The 18,570-nt window shown below is 42.3% G+C and overlaps 1 protein-coding gene across 2 annotated transcripts in view; it reads left to right on the top strand.

The window, feature by feature from the left end:
- Window positions 1-18,570, top strand: part of MYO3A (myosin IIIA) — a 105,160-nt gene that overhangs the window by 54,310 nt on the left and 32,280 nt on the right. For both annotated transcript variants that reach the window (XM_044425270.1, XM_044425271.1), the window contains 8 exons: window positions 2,502-2,628; window positions 4,131-4,341; window positions 6,501-6,648; window positions 13,504-13,657; window positions 14,354-14,442; window positions 15,352-15,481; window positions 17,836-17,915; window positions 18,052-18,093. In XM_044425270.1, coding sequence (XP_044281205.1) covers window positions 2,502-2,628; window positions 4,131-4,341; window positions 6,501-6,648; window positions 13,504-13,657; window positions 14,354-14,442; window positions 15,352-15,481; window positions 17,836-17,915; window positions 18,052-18,093 — 981 coding nt within the window. The remainder of the gene's footprint in view (window positions 1-2,501; window positions 2,629-4,130; window positions 4,342-6,500; window positions 6,649-13,503; window positions 13,658-14,353; window positions 14,443-15,351; window positions 15,482-17,835; window positions 17,916-18,051; window positions 18,094-18,570) is intronic.

Below are 18,570 nucleotides of genomic sequence, written 5' to 3'. Positions count from 1 at the left end.
ATAATGATTTCAGTCATCTCTAGAGTAATTTTAGAAATAGACATTGTGGGCAATTTTCTTGAAGGAAGCAACCGGGGGGTGGGGTGGAGGAGGAGGAGAAGAGGGAGGAGGAGGAGGAGAAGCAGTAGCAACAGCAGCAAAATATATTACAGGATTTGGCCAGGAAACAAATTAGGTCAGTGAATTCTGTTAGGTCAGTGACTTTCCTTTTTTCCCCTTTTTGAACAACCAAAAGCCCCATTGCTACTGTAATAAACCTCTTTTGCCATTTATTGATTTGATTTATACCTTGTCTTTCCACGCACACAAACACACGCACCCAAACACACATGAACTCAAGGCTTGAGGTTCTGTCTCCTTCAGGAGTCATTTTTCCTGCAGCATGAAGGACATTCTGCTCAAGAAACAGAACTTCAAATGATAGTTTGTTGTTATGAACATGAGCAGAAGCAAGTCTCAAACGTTCCCTCCTCATTTTTACCCTTGCATGTGGAGAAATGTCCAAGAATTTGGTGTGTGCAAAAACTTCACAAATAGTTTTCAACTAGTAAGCTATAAGTATCTGTGTCTTTTTTATAATAGTGCTCTCTTCACAGTTTGCCATTTTCTACAGATGCAGAAAACTACGGTTTGTGTTAACTTGCCCTCTCCAAGTCTGAATCTCATTTAGGATTCTGGTTCGACAGCAAAAAAATTGTTTGTGCAAATCTCAAGATACTGCATTCAGAAGCAAAACCAAACATTGATTTGCTATGGACTAAATATGAGTGTATATATTTTAATTCACTTTTATTTGAATCAGGAGGCTGGCATGGTGCAAAATGAAGGGCCTCTCTCTAGCACCATTTTGTTTGGGTTCAAAATGGTGGTTTTGTGTTTCAAAGCTCAACCACTCACATTTGCTTAGGTTTTTGGGCAAGGTACTTTTCTTTTAGTCTCACTAATCTGCCATCTGCAAAATGAGTGTTTTCTGACTGGCCATTCCCAGCATGGCAGTCATGTTTTGAAAGTGCCGTGGCATTTTCTCAAAAATCCAGATGTGCCCACTGACCCAAACAGGTTGCTACCAATATAGCTTATTGCTGAGTCTCAGAATAATAGGGAACACCTTTGTTACATTTCCAGAAGCTATGATATGACCAGGTTTGCCTTAATAATGAACCTGGTAGCTGCAGAGGACTGGATGAAGGGCAGGGAAGTAGAGCAGCCATGCTGGCTTTGCAAGCCTTGGCATTGAGCTGGGCTGCTTCAGGCCTGTTTGGTCCAACAGGAGGAGTTAATTAAATGTAGGGGCCACTGCATTGCGAAGAACTCCTTGTGTCACATTAAGGAACAGGGCAGCGGTCTTAGTAGTTCAGTTGTGAGCCAGTTAACAATCACATGAAATTCCTATTGTGGATAGAAAGCTCAGGACATTATGCAATAGTTATTCAATATGCAGCATGCAGTGATGTATCTTGTATACCCTCACTATGAAGATATGGAGGAAATGTATCCTAACTAGCACATGAAAGCAATCATATGTCTCTTCCTTCTGCAGAACAATCAGGACCAAAATTAAGCTCCCAGCAGCTGCTGGAAGGCTTAGCAATCCCATCCAGTGTGGGGACCCTCTACATGTTATCCACAATAAATTTACATTTATTTAGATTTATTTATTTACATTATTTATATTATTGTAAATAAATTTACAATCTACCATAAAGGTTCTGAAGTACCTTTGACATTAGCAGAAGGAACTGAGACTGCTAGGTGGATACAAAACCCTAAAATCAGGGCCCGGATACTTGACTGTGTACTCTCTACATACTTAGTTGATTCCTTCCAAAGATGCCTTGTTAGAAGCTCCATGGCCACTACAGAGCCGCCAGGTAACAAATGAGCAGGTGGTCTTCTTTGCTCGTGGTGCCCACCTTCTGGAACACCTTCCCAAGACAGAAAGTGTAGTGATGTTTAAACACCTCTTGGCATGTTTGTTTACCCTGGCTTTCCCTGTCTTGTAATGTCTCACAATGTTTTTAATTATTTAGTCTGTTTATACTGTTTTACATTGGTTTTATATTGCATTGCATGTCTATTACAAACTCCTTAGATATTTTAGGATATTAAGCAGTATAAAAGTAGCATGTGTGCATATGTTGAAGAGTAAATAAAGTTGAACTACTCAATGAGAAAAAATCACGCCCTGCTGTTCAGGGCAGGTGTTGAGCAGTAAAGCACCTTCGACATTAGGAAGAAGGAGCTGAAAGAGTTGCACTGAATCCAGAGGTCAACTTAGCAGTAGGGATGGTAGTATAAATAGCCCTGCACATTTAGCTATGCAACCCGAAATTTTCCAGGTGCACTGGCCAAAACAGTTCAGGAGGTTGCAACCACTGGCAAAATGCTAATTGGTGGTACGCAGTCAATATTAAAATGAAGAAAGGTAGCACTATATTGACAGCCTGACATGTCAGTTATAAGCCTGTAATCTGAAATGTTTGTCTGCATCTGTCTTTCAGGAACTAGGAAGTGTATACAGTATCCTTGCTGCTATTTTAAATGTTGGTAATATTGAATTTTTGTCGGTGGTAACTGAGTACATGATTGACAAGAGCATCATTTCCAATCCAACGCCTCTTGAGAATTGTGAGCTTCTTTCCTGTTTATAATAATTAAACGCTGTTTGTAATTCACAGGGCAACCCTAGCCATGTCCACTTGGAAGTAAGCCTTGCTCAGTTTAATGGGTCTTGCTCCCAGGAAAGGTTGCATTGGACCATTTCCTAAATGAACTGTCGAGTTAATTATGAACCGTGGAATTACCCACGTCACACCAAAATGGCCTGTCGTTGCTTGTAAAGCTCTTCATATCCTGTTTCCAGTCTTATCAACCTTCACATGTTAAGACAGACTCCCCCAAGCTGCCATCTTATAGATATGTTGAGTTACAAGCCCCATTATCCCCAGACAGTGTGTCCATATACAAAGTTAAGTATCTGAAGTCTTGGAATGGAGGTAGACCCTTTTGTCTTGTGATCCTCGGTTTTAATGTTCTTTCCTAAGTAAAGCCTTCCTCTGTCTCCTAATCCAGCGTTTAGGAATAAAACAAAAATTTTAATGCCATGCACACTTGCAAGGGTGTCAGTCCCACAGAACTTAGCAGAGCTGACTTCTTAGTACATCTGCGAAGAATCACAAGGTCAACCTCCCCTTCCCCAGCATTTCATGTATGAAATTGCTTGTATGGTCCTGGTCAATTCATTGGTATAGAAATGGTCAAAATAAATTGGATCTGGACATATATAGGGTAGTGACACTGAAATAAATGAGACGGCACCTGCCATGTCTAAATTAAGTTTCCCTGATCTCAGTAGAACTACTTTTCAATGGATTTAACTCATTTTCTATGCTAGATTTGGGGGCATATTTAGGTTACTGCAACGTGCTTTATATATGGCTGCTCTTAAAAAGGATTGGGAAAGAGCAGCTCATACTAAATGCTGCAGACCAAGTGCTTTTTGGTATGAGTTTCATACCCCATGTTACCTGTGATCATTTAGAATGTGTCAGACATTTGGAGCAGGTCCCATAAAGCCCTTTATTTTTTGAATGTCAAGTTGACAAATAGGACTTGCAACCAAAATGTTGCACTGTAGAGTATTCCTATATCCTTGGCAGCAATGTCTTCTTGCAAGATAGTCCATATTCCAATTCCTTCCCCTCTCACACACACAGAAGGGGACGGGGAGGAATAGAGAGAGGCAGCACTCCGTTCCCGTTAGAGTATCCTCGGTTCTTACAGTCCTTGTTCCTTTTCCATTTTGTTCTGTTTTGTGTTGCTGCATACCTCTTTTGGTGTCCCTCCCAGCCTGCTGACACCTGCCTTTTTGTGTGGATGATGCCATTTTGCTAATGATCGATAATTGTGTTGGTTATTAGTATACACAAGAATCTTAGAAGTGCTATGTATATTAATTAATTGTTTTCTTGCTGCTTCTTCTATGGGTCAGCATGTTATGAATTCATCCCTCAAATGTCCTCAAGCTACATTACTGAAGTACGATTTTGCAAAACCTATCCATGCAGCATTTCTCTCCTTGACAAATCTGTGTGAGAGATAGACATTAACACCATGTCTTTGTTTTCCAGCTGCTTCCTTGCTTTGTATTCAGGCAGATGAGTTGCAAGAAGCATTAACCTCTCATTGTGTGGTGACCCGAGGGGAAACAATTATACGACCCAACACCATGGAGAAAGCGACTGACGTAAGAGATGCCATGGCCAAAGCGTTGTACGGGAGGCTTTTTAGTTGGATAGTCAACCGTATCAATGCACTGCTAAAGCCAGATACATTTTTAAGGTATGGAATTTTTTTCTTGTGGGAAATGGTATCTTGCCGTGATGTTTAGCCTTTTGTATGAGAACTCGGTAACCAGGAAATGCACTTCTTAGTGATAGAGATTACTAGTCATTTTGAAGCCTGGTAACATATTCCAATTTAAGCCCTCCTATAAAGTGCTAGAGCAAGCAGAGTAGAACAAGACTACCAGATGATTCATTTGCTACTGTGCTTCTTGGGCTTAGAGACCAGCAGTGCAAGCAGTTCAGCCTTACCTTCTCTCCCCCATAGGGTTACATTTACAGTCTTGGCTACACCCATCACTCTGTGCATCACCTCTTCTTCTATGCATCTCAGCAGGTGAACATCAAGAGTTGGCTTGCACATTGAAAAAGAGCACGTGACAATAGCTTGGAGCAGCATGTAATAGCTTATACCTGAGTAGGCTGTAAAGATGGTGTGGATCACCTGTCCAGCAGGTGTTTCTTTTGACTATTGACAGGGTGCAGAAATGTGGCCTGTGACCAGAGTGACCCCTCCGGTGCACTGTTCTGCAAGACGCAGCAGTTGCATGGATCAGCCGCCACAGGCCCGCTGTTTTGAGCTGTGCGTGCGCATCATTTGCAACCTGCAGGCCTGCTCTGAGGACACGCCGTGCATTGCTGCTGTGTTAGGGCAGACACTTTCCTGGGTGGTGATAATCTTGTGATAAGGGAGCAGGCACACAAGCGAATGAATGGAGCCACATGAAATATGAGGCTGCCTTCTCTGTGCCTGCCCAGGTTTTCAGATCTTCTCAGGAGGCCCTTCTCTTGGCTCCTGCACAATTAGAGGCAGAGTTTGTGGGAATTTGAGAGAGGGACTTCTTGGTGGCGACCCCCACATCCTGGAGCTCCTCCAGAGAGTTGCCCTCTCTCCCTGTGCTTTCACTATTCATTTGGGGTTGCTGCAAGTTCTGCTTTGCTGCTGTATGATCTGCTGCTTTTGGTCGTATGGTTGACTTTATTTTTTTATTTTTCTACTTATTCCAGTGTGTATTTAAACTATGTTTATGTTTATTTATTGTTAGTTGCCCAAAGAATGTTTATGTTATGGAAAACTTATGCATGTCATAAATTAGCAAAGGAATAAAATGTTGTTGTTAGTCGCAAAGTCATGTCCAACCCATCACAACCCCATGGACAATGTTCCTCCAGGCCTTCCTGTCCTCCACCATCCCCAGGAGTCCACCTAAGCTCACACCAACTGCTTCAGTGACTCCATCTAGCCACCTCATCCTCTGCCATCCCCTTCTTCTTTTGCCATCTATTGTTCCCAGATGGTTACAAATGGATACACCTACACCAGCGCACTTGAACGTGTGACACCACTTTTGCAAACGGCCTTGCCGCCTCCTACGTAACTCCCCTTTGAAGACACCCTCGGGATGATGTTGCAGTGGGGTCACATGTCTCGTGATTCAGCCCGCCTATATCGGGCATTCAAGTCCACTGAAAAGTAAACTTCAATTGATTTGGCCAGGAACAAAGTGACTGTGTGACTCAGCTATGGCTCTAAATTTAAATGTACCATGGCTGTCGGCTAAGGTTTCCATCTTCTCACTCAGCGGTTTATGAAGGAACTTTCTGCCACTTGGGGTAAAAAGAGAAAGCAAAGCAAGAAGGCAGTTGCTTTATCACTGATGCTATCTGAATTCAAGAAAAAATAGTTTCATTTCTGGTTAAAATGGTTTGACATGAGTATGATGCTATTCAGGCTTCATGCTAGCCCTTATTTTTCAGGATGAGGCCAGTTCCGCAACGCGAGAGCCTTCTGCCTTCGGATAAGTTGCTGCAGGGCAGTCTGTTTGTGTAAATGCAGATCTGCAAGGCAAATTTACCCATGGGATATGCAAATATTTACACACTATAGGAGCACTCTTTGCCCAGAAGCAAGGACAACTTGTCCTGCAGCCCCCTCTCTTTCAGAAACGAGGGCTTGCAATTAGGCTTGTGGCCTCTGACAAACTCCCCTATAGCACAGGATGCTTGGATCTGTCAGTCTCCCAAACCATCGCATAGCACTCCCAACTGTGCTAACTCAGGCATATTAGTTGCATCCTTGAAGTAGCTGCAGAGTTGAAGCTAATGCAGAATAACCAAGGGAGGCGATAACAGAATGCCCATGTTGTGCCTTTTCAGCGGAAGTAATGAAGGACTGAACATTGGAATTCTTGACATCTTTGGCTTTGAAAACTTCAAAAAGAATTCTTTTGAGCAGCTCTGTATCAACATTGCCAATGAGCAGATCCATTTTTACTTTAATCAACATGTCTTTGCATGGGAGCAGGTATGCACTATAATTTGTACGCATGCACATTTTGTTCCTTCATTGTATGCTGCTTTAATACAGCTTTTGTTTAAACGATGCTGCTAGATGAAGCAGATGTTCCATTTTAAAAGGGCACGAAAGCAAAACAGTGAATGTGGGCCTTCTCCCTTGTCAGTCTGCCTGGGCGCAGGTGTTCCCTCAGGTTTTGTGCAGCCCTGCAGGCCATCTACCTTCCAGTTGGCGTAGAGCTTTTAAGGGACGGGCTCCCTCTCTGTGCAACTCCATGTCAAGAAGGGGCTGAGTTTGCTCTGCTTTCAGCATCCGTGAAAGACCATTTTATTCAAACAAGGCTTTCCTGAACTACCAGCCACAGTTTTCTGGATATAACTTCACTTTAAAGTCTTTCATTCTTTTCTTTGTTGCTCCTCCATCTTCAGGAATCTTTTCTAGATAAAAAATAGTTTATAACTTTTGTACATAGCAAAATAAGTGTAACTATTTGTTGTTATTTTGTGTGATGAGCCAGTGTGGCGTAGTGGTGAAGAGCAGGGGACTGGGACTCAGGTGACCTGAATTCTAGTCTCCGCTCAGCCCTGGAGCCACCTGGGTGGCTTTGGACCAATCACAGACAGCCCAACTGACTTTGTAGGGTTGTTTATATTTGTTTATTTATTAAAAGCTTTTCTAATCCATCCACCACTAGTGTCAAGGGATGGCTTATAATAAAAACAAGCAGAATAAAACAAAACACAACACCATCCAACAACTGAAATACTAAAACCCCAGTTAAACCCAATTAAACATTAAAATGATGGGGAAATAAAAAGGGTTGTTGTTGTGGGCGTAAGAATGAGAGCAGGTAGAGGAGAAATATGTAAGCTGCTTTGAGTGGTTTAAAAGAAAAAGGTGGGATATAAATCAAATAAACAATCTTGTAGTAGAGGGCCTATTACATTTGTGTCTGCCTAGCCCTGCACACCAAAAGCCAGAGGAAAGGGTGTGCCATGCAGCCTCTTCTAAAACTGCATAAGGGTGTGGGACTCCCTGCTGCCGCCCTGGCATGTTACGAAGGGAGCTGGCCCGCAACTGTCGGTGCCATGGCCAGCCAGTGATGTGCCCCGATGGACACAGGCTCAGCAAGTGTGAGAAGGAGAGCTGCATCCAGAGCCAGAACACACCACCAGTGGAGTACGTAGCTGGTGAATGTGTGGGCAGGTTTGCAGGTAGGGTGCTGGCAGGTAAGACACTTCCCCATCCATGAACATCCCTAATTAGGGGGATGCCATTTTTTAATGCAAGAGGCTATAAGGTGAAGGAAGCAGCGTGATTAAAAAAGAGAACAAGTGTAAGTTGGGTCTTTCCAAACACAACAGATTCTGTGTAACAAAGATAAGCCCCAATTCTTTGGGAGATGCTCGTTCTTCCCGCTCTCACCAGCCAAAAGACAATAAAAATGCTTTGTTTAGATATGTTTCCTGTACAGTCACTTGATTGCTTGCTGCAATTTAAATGTCCATCTGAAAATGCATTAGCGGTCCCATTTATAGTATCCAGGCAACAGAACATGGTGATAATAGGCTTGATGCAAATGCGATGTTGTTTTGATGAAGAATAAGGTTTACAGTGTAATTTATGGCTCAGCACTGAAACAAAAATTTGTTGGAGGTGGTTCCAAACAAGTACTTACAAAGAATCTCTAAACATTAGAAAAAAATTAATAAACAGTAGTATTTTGTCAGGAAACCTAAAAACAGGTTTTCAAATGGAGTAGGGCAGGGATAAAAATGACCTCTTTTGTTCTATTTCAACCAGGAAGCTTGCTATCTAATTCAAAAGGTAGTGAATTTAATCTAGTAATACCGTGTCATTAATTCCTTTTAAGATGGGTGAAAAATAAGAGCATGCAATTATGATTATCATTATGATTTCATGTCCGTGCCACCCAATAGCTGAAGTTCTCCAGGCTGTTCACAGCAATTTGTAAAAAATACTAACCACAGTATTATTATTATTATTATTATTATTATTATTATTATTATTATTATAACATTTCTATGCCGCCCCTTGCCGAAACCTCGGGGCGGCTTACAACATGATAAAATACATTGAAATACAATAGTACATAATAAATTACCATTAAATATAACAATACAAAAAATACATTGATTTACAAATACAAAATTAAAATTATCAGTATAAAATAAAAATATAGGAGGAGAAAGAGAAGGAAGAAGAAGTTGCCCAGGCCAGATCATATGTTTTAACAATTGAAATGATGTTTAAATAAAAAGGTCTTTACCTGGCGCCAAAAAACCAGTAACGACGGTGCCATGCGGACCTCTTTGGGGAGTGAATTCCATAGGTTGGGCGCCACCGCAGAGAAAGCTCTCCTCCGGGTACTTACTCTCCTAATTTCTTTCATGGAGGGTTCCCGGAGAAGGGACTCTCCCGCAGATCTCAAAGGGCGGTCGGGCATATACGGACGTAAGCGCTCGTGCAGGTAGCCAGGACCCAAGCCGTTTAGGGCTTTGTAGGTCATAATCAACACCTTGAATTGGGCCCGGGCTTCAATGGGAAGCCAGTGAAGCTGATGGAGGACTGGAGTCATGTGAGCATAACGCCCTGTCCCCGTCAGCAACCTGGCAGCTCTATTTTGCAGTATGAAAACAGTATAAAATGACCATATATGAATTTAAAACAGACTTTAAATCTGAATGGCTAAAACAATGTTTCACATGGCTAGACCAAGATAAAAGCCCCCATGTGCCACTGAATGCTTTGGAAAAGATGACAGTCTTAACCTGACACCAAAAAGATAACGGACCTGACACCATGTGGGCCAGCACTGGAAAGGCCGCCCTCCAGACATAGCTGGCGCTCAAGAGGGAGGGCTCCACTGGCGTCCGGGCAGGTCCTGGTCAGGGGAGGTGCTGTGCCAGGTATTCTGGTTCCAACCATGTTACCAAAAAAAGATGAATTTGGAGGGCTAGTGGGTCAGCTTCAGGGTCCTATTAAAAGGCTTAAAAATGAAAATTTCACCATTTAAAATAGCCACAATACTTGTTTAGGACAATATTCTTTATGGGTGCCTCCACCCACCTCATCAGCCAAGGCACTGTAGCTTCTTACTGTGCAGGCACCCTCTCCAGCTCTGTGCATGGAGGTACCAGTTTAACCATTGCCTTGCTCACGCTCCAGAATCTGATTAGATGAGGAGCAATATGCCAAGCAGGGCAGAGAGAATTCAGTTTGAGAGAAGCTCTCAGCAGCTGCATTCCAGGGATGACCAGGGTTGGACATAATGGGGATGAGGCAAAAATACATATTTTGGCTAATAAATAAGTTTAGACGAATGGGAAAGAAATCACACAAAAGCTGGGAGACCAGCATATGATAATTGTGGTGGTGGTGAGGGGGAAGGAGAGACAAACAGAGCTACTCAGGAATGGCAGGTGGCCATCTGAGGAGCCAAGACTGGGCCCCAGCCAGACTGGATTTGCCCATTGAGCCTGAAGCTTAACCCAACTCCCATAATAAACCATGGGTTAGAGTATTCCTAATCAGTAGCCTAATCAAGGTATTTTTAATCTTTCCTTTAAATAAAATTCTATTTTTAACTTTGATCTTATTGTTAGCTGCTTTGAATATCTTTTTTTAGATGAAAGGATGGATGGATGGATAGAACTCATCCTTTCTGTTCCTCATTCATTACAATGGTAATGTTTAACTCTGAAGAAAATCAACTTCTTTGCAGCTTAATAATAATGGTTCTCCTACTTTACACTCTGCTAGAGCTAAATGTTGCTCAGGGGAATGAGAATATTGACATTTTTACTTGTAAGTTTAAAGCTAGCCCTAGGTCAGCAATCACTGGGTGTATGTATATATTTTAGAGATCTGACATCATTACCTCAAATCTTTGCATGGCCTATAAATCAGATGAACCAAATTAGACCCCATACATCAAATTAAAACAGGGAGGCAGTAAAAAGGATCACAGAGAGGGAAAACACTCAGGTCTTGTGAAGCAAAGCATTCTACCACCTGGATGCTTCCACAGGGAAGCCCTTCACCAAATGTACCTCCGCACAGAACCTCTGCAGCTGATCTTGAGGGGTTGGACAGGATTCTACAGAAGGAGACTGTCTTTTGGGTATTCATGGCCTGAAGTTTACAGGCCCCGTGGTTACACTGCAAAAAGCTAGTGACTAGTGACACCCTGTTGAAGAATAACAGGCAGCTGTTGAGGACATATGAAAAAAACAAACCCAAACATTGGTCACCAAAGACCAGATATTATGGCATCTCAGAGGACTCCTCTACAAGTTTCTTAAAGAGGCGGGCAATAACACTCCAAACCTCTTCACCACTTACTGAAGTGTCCTTCTCCTTGCAAGAGAAGGTGGGGACAGGTAGCTTTATTTAGGTGTTCAGAATCAGTTAAAACTTAAGAGGGCCTTGCCCACTCTCCATGGAGGACAGCATTCTGAAGAAGAGCCTCCTGAAACTGTTGAGGTTCTCCAACGAATTAAGAGTAGTATGGATGCTGAAGGGTCTCATCTTCAGACCATGGCCCTCTATGAATATAGGTCTTGGGAATGCATGGAGAGTGGGGCAGGGCTGGCGCACTCTCCTCCTCATACAAACAGCCTTCATGGATGGAGTGGGGCTGCTGTGGCAGCCATTTCATGCCGGTAGATCAGTAGGACTCTTGTCAAGCAGTACTTGGCTAAATATTTCTAAACGGGTATATTCCACTTTTCCGTACTTTGTCTTGCTTCTAGGGACATATTTATCCGCAAAATAGAGGGATGCTTTTTTTAACAATTATACCTCTTATGATCAAAACTGTATCAGTATGCAATACTTAATTGAAAGATTTTGGATAACAGAAGGGTCTCATTGGAAATGGACTTTAATTTTAAAATGAAGCAGTGACTGAAAATGTACAACAGGGCAGACATGTCTGAGGGATGTTGACAGCTATCTTCAGAGCATTTACACTAGGATAACATTGTTATCTTCCATGGGAAAACTCTGAAGTAAAATACTTCTAATTAATTTTTGTTGAGTTTCAAAATCTAAAACAAAAAAATGAAATATTTCAATTTTCTTACATGAAATTGGAGTGAATCCATTACAATGAATACTAGTATACTATGTAGCTTATGCATAGCAAAAGTACCCCTTTTACTAGGGATAATTATGGATAGAGTACACAATGGCAACCAAGATATCCATGTATTTGTCCATTTGTAGTTTATGCCTAATAACACCCATTCAAAAACTGAAAGCTTCATTAAGTCCTTAACCCACTGTGTTAAACAGGTTTGTCCTACCAGACTTGTAATATTAGTCTTTTAGCTGTGAAAGGGGCAGGGACTTTCATACTCCAATGGAATCTCATTTATGTTGAGCTTCCATTAAATTCCAAGAGTCAGACTGATAGTCAGATTGATAGTTACGTATATTACTATAGTTATGTGTATAGTTACATGCATATCCGTAAATATTCAAGAATTTTCCATCACAAAGTTTATCCATATTATTATCTCCCCAAAAGAAGCAGTCATTAGACATTGCCAAAACATTTCAGCAAGAATAAGATTAGCTGAATTACACTCCCATCAACTGGCCAAATTGGATAAACTCTTATTGAAAAATTGTTGTGGCAACCCATATACTTGAAACATCAGTTTTTGCTTAATTAACCATAACCTAAGATCCAGTACCTCTTCTGTGATAGATGCCAACAAAGCAATGCATTGACTAGGCAAAATCAGATACTCGTTGTTTCATTCTTGCTTAAGACTCAGTGTATCAGATTTATTCACCAATAATAGATATTTATAAACATAGATTGCAGTTTGTATAGTTGTTCAGTAAAAGGAGCTCTGAAGCTGTAAAAGCACCAGGGCCAAACCTAGATTCTAACAGACAATTCACTTGCCCAAATTGCCACTGGCTGCAGTTGGAAGGTCACATTTGGCAACCAAAGCAGTGGCAGAATGTTATCCCTGAGACCTACAACCTGATACAAAATAAAAAATCATACTCTCTGTCCAAGTCCACCAAACAGGCATTTTCTTGCCATTCTTTGAATCTGGTTCACTGTAGATTTAAATTTGTGTGCAAAAATAAATTGAATTGTCTGACAGTTAATTTTACCTTTATGCCACATTCAGCTCTCTGCTCCACAATTAGCACCTCTCTAGCTTTAACTTATTGCACTTCTCTACTTCCTGGAATTTCTTTTGAAATAAGGAAGGAAAATATAGAGAAAGGATGCACAGGCCAGGCCAGTGTCCAGAACCAGACTGTGTGGTCCAGCTGCCCAAGTAAAGTCACCTGCTCTTCTGTGCTTTGCATATACTTTGGGGTGGGGAACCTTCTTCCTGCTGAGGCAGCATTCCCTTGAGGGTGCTCTCTTGGGGCTGCCTGTGGTGGTGCATGGCAATGATGCCAAAAGTGAACAGTGCTACCACCTCTCTTTGTTCCTCTTCTTTTCTTTCGAACAACACCTACTCTGTCCACTCTCCCTCCCTGTCCAGCAGACTGCTGGAAAGGAATAGATTGTTCTCACCAGAGGCCTGAATTGCTCATCTTCTGTTACCCTGTCTGATTTGTCCAACCCCGCCCCCTGCCAGCCCATTTCTCTTATCATCGGTCAGAGCTGATTACTTGCAGAGGGTCATCTCTCAGTCCCTTTTTTTACTACTTAGCCTTTTTCAGCACCCTATTCCCAGCTCTTTTTCTTCCCACCACCATCTGGGCGGCCCCCTCCTACACAAAATTAGGCCAGAGGCTGCATTCATGGTTATATTTCTCTTTATGAAGTGGCATGGCAAGGTATATTTTCCCCATCTTTTACAGAATGAATACCTATACGAGGGCGTTGATGCACGAGTCATTGAATATGAGGATAACAGGCCCCTGCTGGATATGTTCTTGCAAAAACCAATGGGATTGTTGTCCCTGCTTGATGAGGAAAGCCGTTTTCCCCGGGCCACTGATCAGACACTCGTGGGTAAGCTCATGGCATTGGGAACCCATGTGTTACATTCCCTATTGAAGGCATTTGTCAATGACTCATGCATGGAAGTATTCAGATTTCAAAGCAGGGTTGCAGAGCTGTGGGAGAGCAGTGGAGATATGAGATGTCCCAATTCTTTTCTTTCTCTCCCCCGTCTTCCGGCCAGGTTGAGAGAGGCCTGAAATTCTATACACCCTTTCAACACGGAAAAAGAAATGTGGCCAGCACTGGGATGAGCAGCTGCTTGACTTCCAGTGGTCCACTTCACCTGCATCTCAGACTGTCCTCTCTTGGATGCTCCTCAGGCTGGATTGGGGAACCTGGCAAGCTGGAGGCTCTGAACCGAAGGGTGCTATTGCCACTTGTCACTTAGTTTATTAGAAAATGTCAAGTGTACCCATGCAGGTGATTAGCTACACCCATGGAAGGTGCTCACTTAGAAGGAAGACAAAATAGAGCCAGAAAATATGGAACTGTCTTGCTCAGCCTTGCCCAAAGCACTGAGAAATTCAAAGCACCCTTTCTAGAATCATTTCCTTCAGAGTACCATGAATCCACTGGTATTTTTTGAAAATATTTGCAATCTGAGAAAGAATTGGTGGGAAGAAGCAACAGTTGGCATAAAAATACATGACTCTAGTAAGCACAAGTCCATAGGTTTCTGTTATTACTTGTATGTTTCCCTTACAGAAAAATTTGAAGACAATCTGAAATCAAAATATTTCTGGAGACCAAAAAGAATAGACTTGACATTTGGGATTTACCATTATGCGGGGAAGGTAAGGAACAAATGCATCTTACTATTATTATTATTATTCCATTCCAACAACATGGGTTGGACCTAATGTCAATCTATTGCAAAAGTCCAAAGATTTAGTGTTACTTGGATTAAATAAAGTTGATTCCTGTATAAAACTCATTTAGACCCCTCCAAACATGTAGCAAATTAGAAACCTTCCTTTTGCATCATAGCAAAAACAAACAAACAAACACCAAACAGAACAGTCATGACATACTTTTAAAGACATTCATAAGTAACACAGCAACTAAGGCGGCCATCCAGTGTGGCTGTCCATTACTTTCTGAATGCAGAGGGTCACAGGCATCCAGTGGAAGGTGAGAGGAGTGCAGAGGCTGGGATTGTCTCTGTGTTCCCCTCACCTTCCAAAAGATTAAAGGGCCAGTTTCAGCCCCATCCCCACAAGAGTCAAGAGTGAAGCACTACCAGGATTCTTCAAAGGACAGTGGGACCTCACTCCTCCCCTCCAGGATTCCATCCCCAACAATCAGGCTCTGAAGACACTTCCCCATCTTCCAGGCCCAGACAGTGCAGAGTTAACTGTGGAAGCTGTGAGAACAGAGGGAGGGCCCTGCAAAGGTTTGATCCCAGGTGCATGAGACTCCAACCCCCAGACAGATTCAATGCCCCTCTGTGATTGGGAGGCCATAAGATTATGCCCCAAAACAAAGCAGTAAAACTGTGAATATGGAAACTGTCTGAAGTGACTCCTTTCTCCAATCCTTGAACAATTTTCCTTTTACTCTCACTGCATATAAAGTTACTTGGTGGGAAAGTCTGTTTATGCTTATGGGGCAAATAATTTCCCAGTTCCCCAAACTTTTAATTAGCAATAAACACAACATTCTCATAAATGCCTAACTTTTACTGCCCTCTTTTCTAAAAACAGGTTCTTTATAATGCAAGTGGGTTCCTAGCCAAAAACAGAGACACTTTACCAGCTGACATTGTCCTGCTCTTGCGATCCTCAGAAAACTACCTGACTAGACAGCTGGTGATCCACCCTCTTACAAAAACAGGTACTATGTTTTGCCAAACTCCTGTTGGCTTGGTCAGGTCCAATGCTTGTTGCTGCTGCCCAAGATAAGACCACTAGATTAGCAACCTTCCCCCTCCCCTTTAGAGGGAAGCAAGCATCTGCCATATTATTGACCACCATAGGAAGGGAGCAATGGATTGAAGGGGTTGTGGCCAGTGTGTTCTTTTCATCCGGGTGCTGGCACTGCAGTGTGATTTTCAGACTAAGTGGATCAGGCTCCTGCAGAAGTCCAGCGCCTCTACCGCAGCACCCTTGCATGGACCAGAGGAAAGGAACATTACAAAACAGCCTTAGTCCAAATCAGCGGTCCTGAAACATTTTGGGCTGCCCCCCTCTTTCCTCTTGCGAGACAATCCCAGCACCCCATGCCTCTTCCTTTGTATTAGGTCTATTGCTCTATTGCAAATTTAAAGCAACCAATCACCACTGCCCTGGATCTTTCCACCACCCCCAGGGGAGCAGTACTGCCCGCTGGGAATGACTGGTCTAAATTGAGCCTCTGATCTACCTAACTCAGTCTACTCCAGCCTCCCCTTTCTGGTGCCTTCCAGAGCTGTCAGACTGTAGTTCCCATTGTTCCTACCAACATAACCAGTGATCTGAAGTGATGAGAGTTGTAGCCCAAAATGCCTGGAGGGTACCCGGCTGGGGAAAACATTGCTTGCCAGTGGCTCTCTGAGGTTTCAGGGGCGAATTTTCCCCTTCCTTACCTGGAGATGTGAGGGATTGAACTGGGGACTTACTGCATGCCAAGCATGAGCTCTACAGCTGGCCCATGGTTCTGCTCTGAGGCTTGTTTGAAGGTGCACACTTAGTACTGCGTGCTAAGGAGGACTGTTAAAGCGCACCACTGCTCTGCATGAATAAAAGTGCATCCTGGAACATAACACATGAAGATTGCCACTTCTTTGTTGGTCCTGTTCCCATGCTTTTATCTGTTAAAGTTTAGCAATTTTCTGACATTCAGAAGCATTTGCTTCATCTAGGGATGAAATAAAATTAATCTTTATTTGCTTAATATCCAGTAGAATAATATGATGACAACCCTACATTCAACCCCTGTGCAGCTGTGTAGTTCAGGGGATAGTGGCCTTAGTTATGGCAAAAGGGCTTCCAAGAAAGATGATGAGCATCCTTTTAAGATCAGGTCTCAGCTGCAGCCCTGCTTCCCAGGCATGTTCAGGGTGTGATAAATTTGTATTATTCACAAACAACATGTACATAAAGCAGCACTTTTGAATATTTCTTGCTATTTACTCAAAGGTGGTATGAGAGCCACTGAAGAATATGCAATGTCCTTAATGCATAAGGACCTTTATCAGTAATTTTAGTTATTGCATTTGCCAATTATTTCAGTAACCAGCATATTATTAATTTTGCTTTTTTCCAAGTACCCAACTGCAAGGTTCATTTATATTTAAATTACATGTTGGTACTTCTTCTGGACTTGTAATGCAGATGCTGCTCTAAGAAGGCCTTTGGGACTGGAATCCTTTAGGTCAGGGGATTTTAAACTCCAGTTCAAAGTTATACCTGGAATCTCTCATGAAGTGCACAGTGTGGACCAGGCTTTGCTAGGTGAATTGCAAGGTGTAATGAAAGCCTTTTTGGCTGGAAATGGCATCTGGAGACAGCAGCTGTTCTGTTTCAGCCAGCCAACAGGGCCACAATAGTGTGATGTATCATTTCAGTTGAAAACCTGAAATAAAAATGCTTTCAGAGCCTGCCTAAATGGCAGCAGGGAAAAAGATGATTATACCTCCCAAGGTGTTGGCATGGGGATGGTAAAAATTTCTGGGATTATGGGATGAGACAAGCTGAAACTCAAAACTTAAATGTAGTTTCTCAAATACTTGCACTTAGAAATGTAAATACATTTAAATAGTGATGATGGGAGGCTCAGTACAGGTTCAGCCATTGGAAACCAGCACCCTTCTGAATGTCAGCACAGTGGCAAACCTTTGGCTGCTTGCCTGTTTAGGAGCCATGCCCAGTGGCGTCATTCTGCAAACTCAGAGAGCTCTCCCAGATCTTTCTATTGCGCAAGCAGTTGCACATTTTGATTGCATGACTGACTGTGCAAGCAGTTGCACAAAGGACCACACAACTGCTTGCAGAAGGGGCTGCACAATATGCAACCAGTGCCACAATGGATAGCCCAGGCGTAAGGCGTGCCCACGCAGTCAGCTGCGCTTCCGCAAACAGAACTTTAGTTGGATTCTCCTCTTAGTTCAGAACTTAGTACAACACCATTTGCACTGGTGGAATGGCAGTGGTGGCCCTATTTAGAGAGTGATCCTTTTTAGCCGGGTGTTTTGTTCCCTTTCTCCATAGGTAATTTGGCACATACTAAAAGCAAGAGTGCAATAAACTACCAGACATGGACTCCACAGAAATCAATCAACCAAATGAAGGTAGGAAACCCCATGGCAACTGTCCAACCCACCTATTAAAATAGACAAAGGGGATATTGTTGATGTAACTGAAAAAGGAAGCAAGTAACCCCTTCCTCGGTTTCTCTCCCTCTCTCCTATTTTCTTTTCTGTTTAGCTGGATATCTTTGTGTTGTGCAATTCGTATTCCTTCCGTGAGGTAAAAACCTGCATTTCCCTTCTTTCTGACTCTAGTATTATAACTTCTTCGGAGAAAGCTCAAGTAATTACTGTCTAACACTGTCTGTAGCTCTCATTGCTAGGCACACTTACTTGTAAGTATGTTGCATTCAATTCACAAGTGTCTTACAAGTAAAAGTATTCTGAAATGTAAAGAACGTTACATTAAAAAGAGAAACTACAAAGATGCTAACTTTGGAGTTCTGTAAGGTCTGTTAAAAACAATGATGGTAACAGGAATTATTATTATTATTATTATTGCAGGATGATAATTCCTGATCTAAAAAAGGAAACTAGATAACTATTTACACTGTCATTTATGACAAATATTTATATGCTCAGCTATCAAACTGTGCCCAGTACGTCTGTGTCTTCATGTGTGTGAATAGTGTGATAAGTATTGTAATGTAGCCAGTGTAACCAGCTTTAACTTCCCTAGTGGGTACTTGATAGCATC

The sequence above is a fragment of the Varanus komodoensis genome, unplaced genomic scaffold (assembly GCF_004798865.1).
Source record: "Varanus komodoensis strain SLA01 unplaced genomic scaffold, ASM479886v1 scaffold15, whole genome shotgun sequence".
NCBI classification, from domain to species: Eukaryota; Metazoa; Chordata; class Lepidosauria; order Squamata; family Varanidae; genus Varanus; species Varanus komodoensis.
Note: the sequence above shows the minus strand (reverse complement) of the source record. Positions and strands in the feature narration are given on the sequence as shown.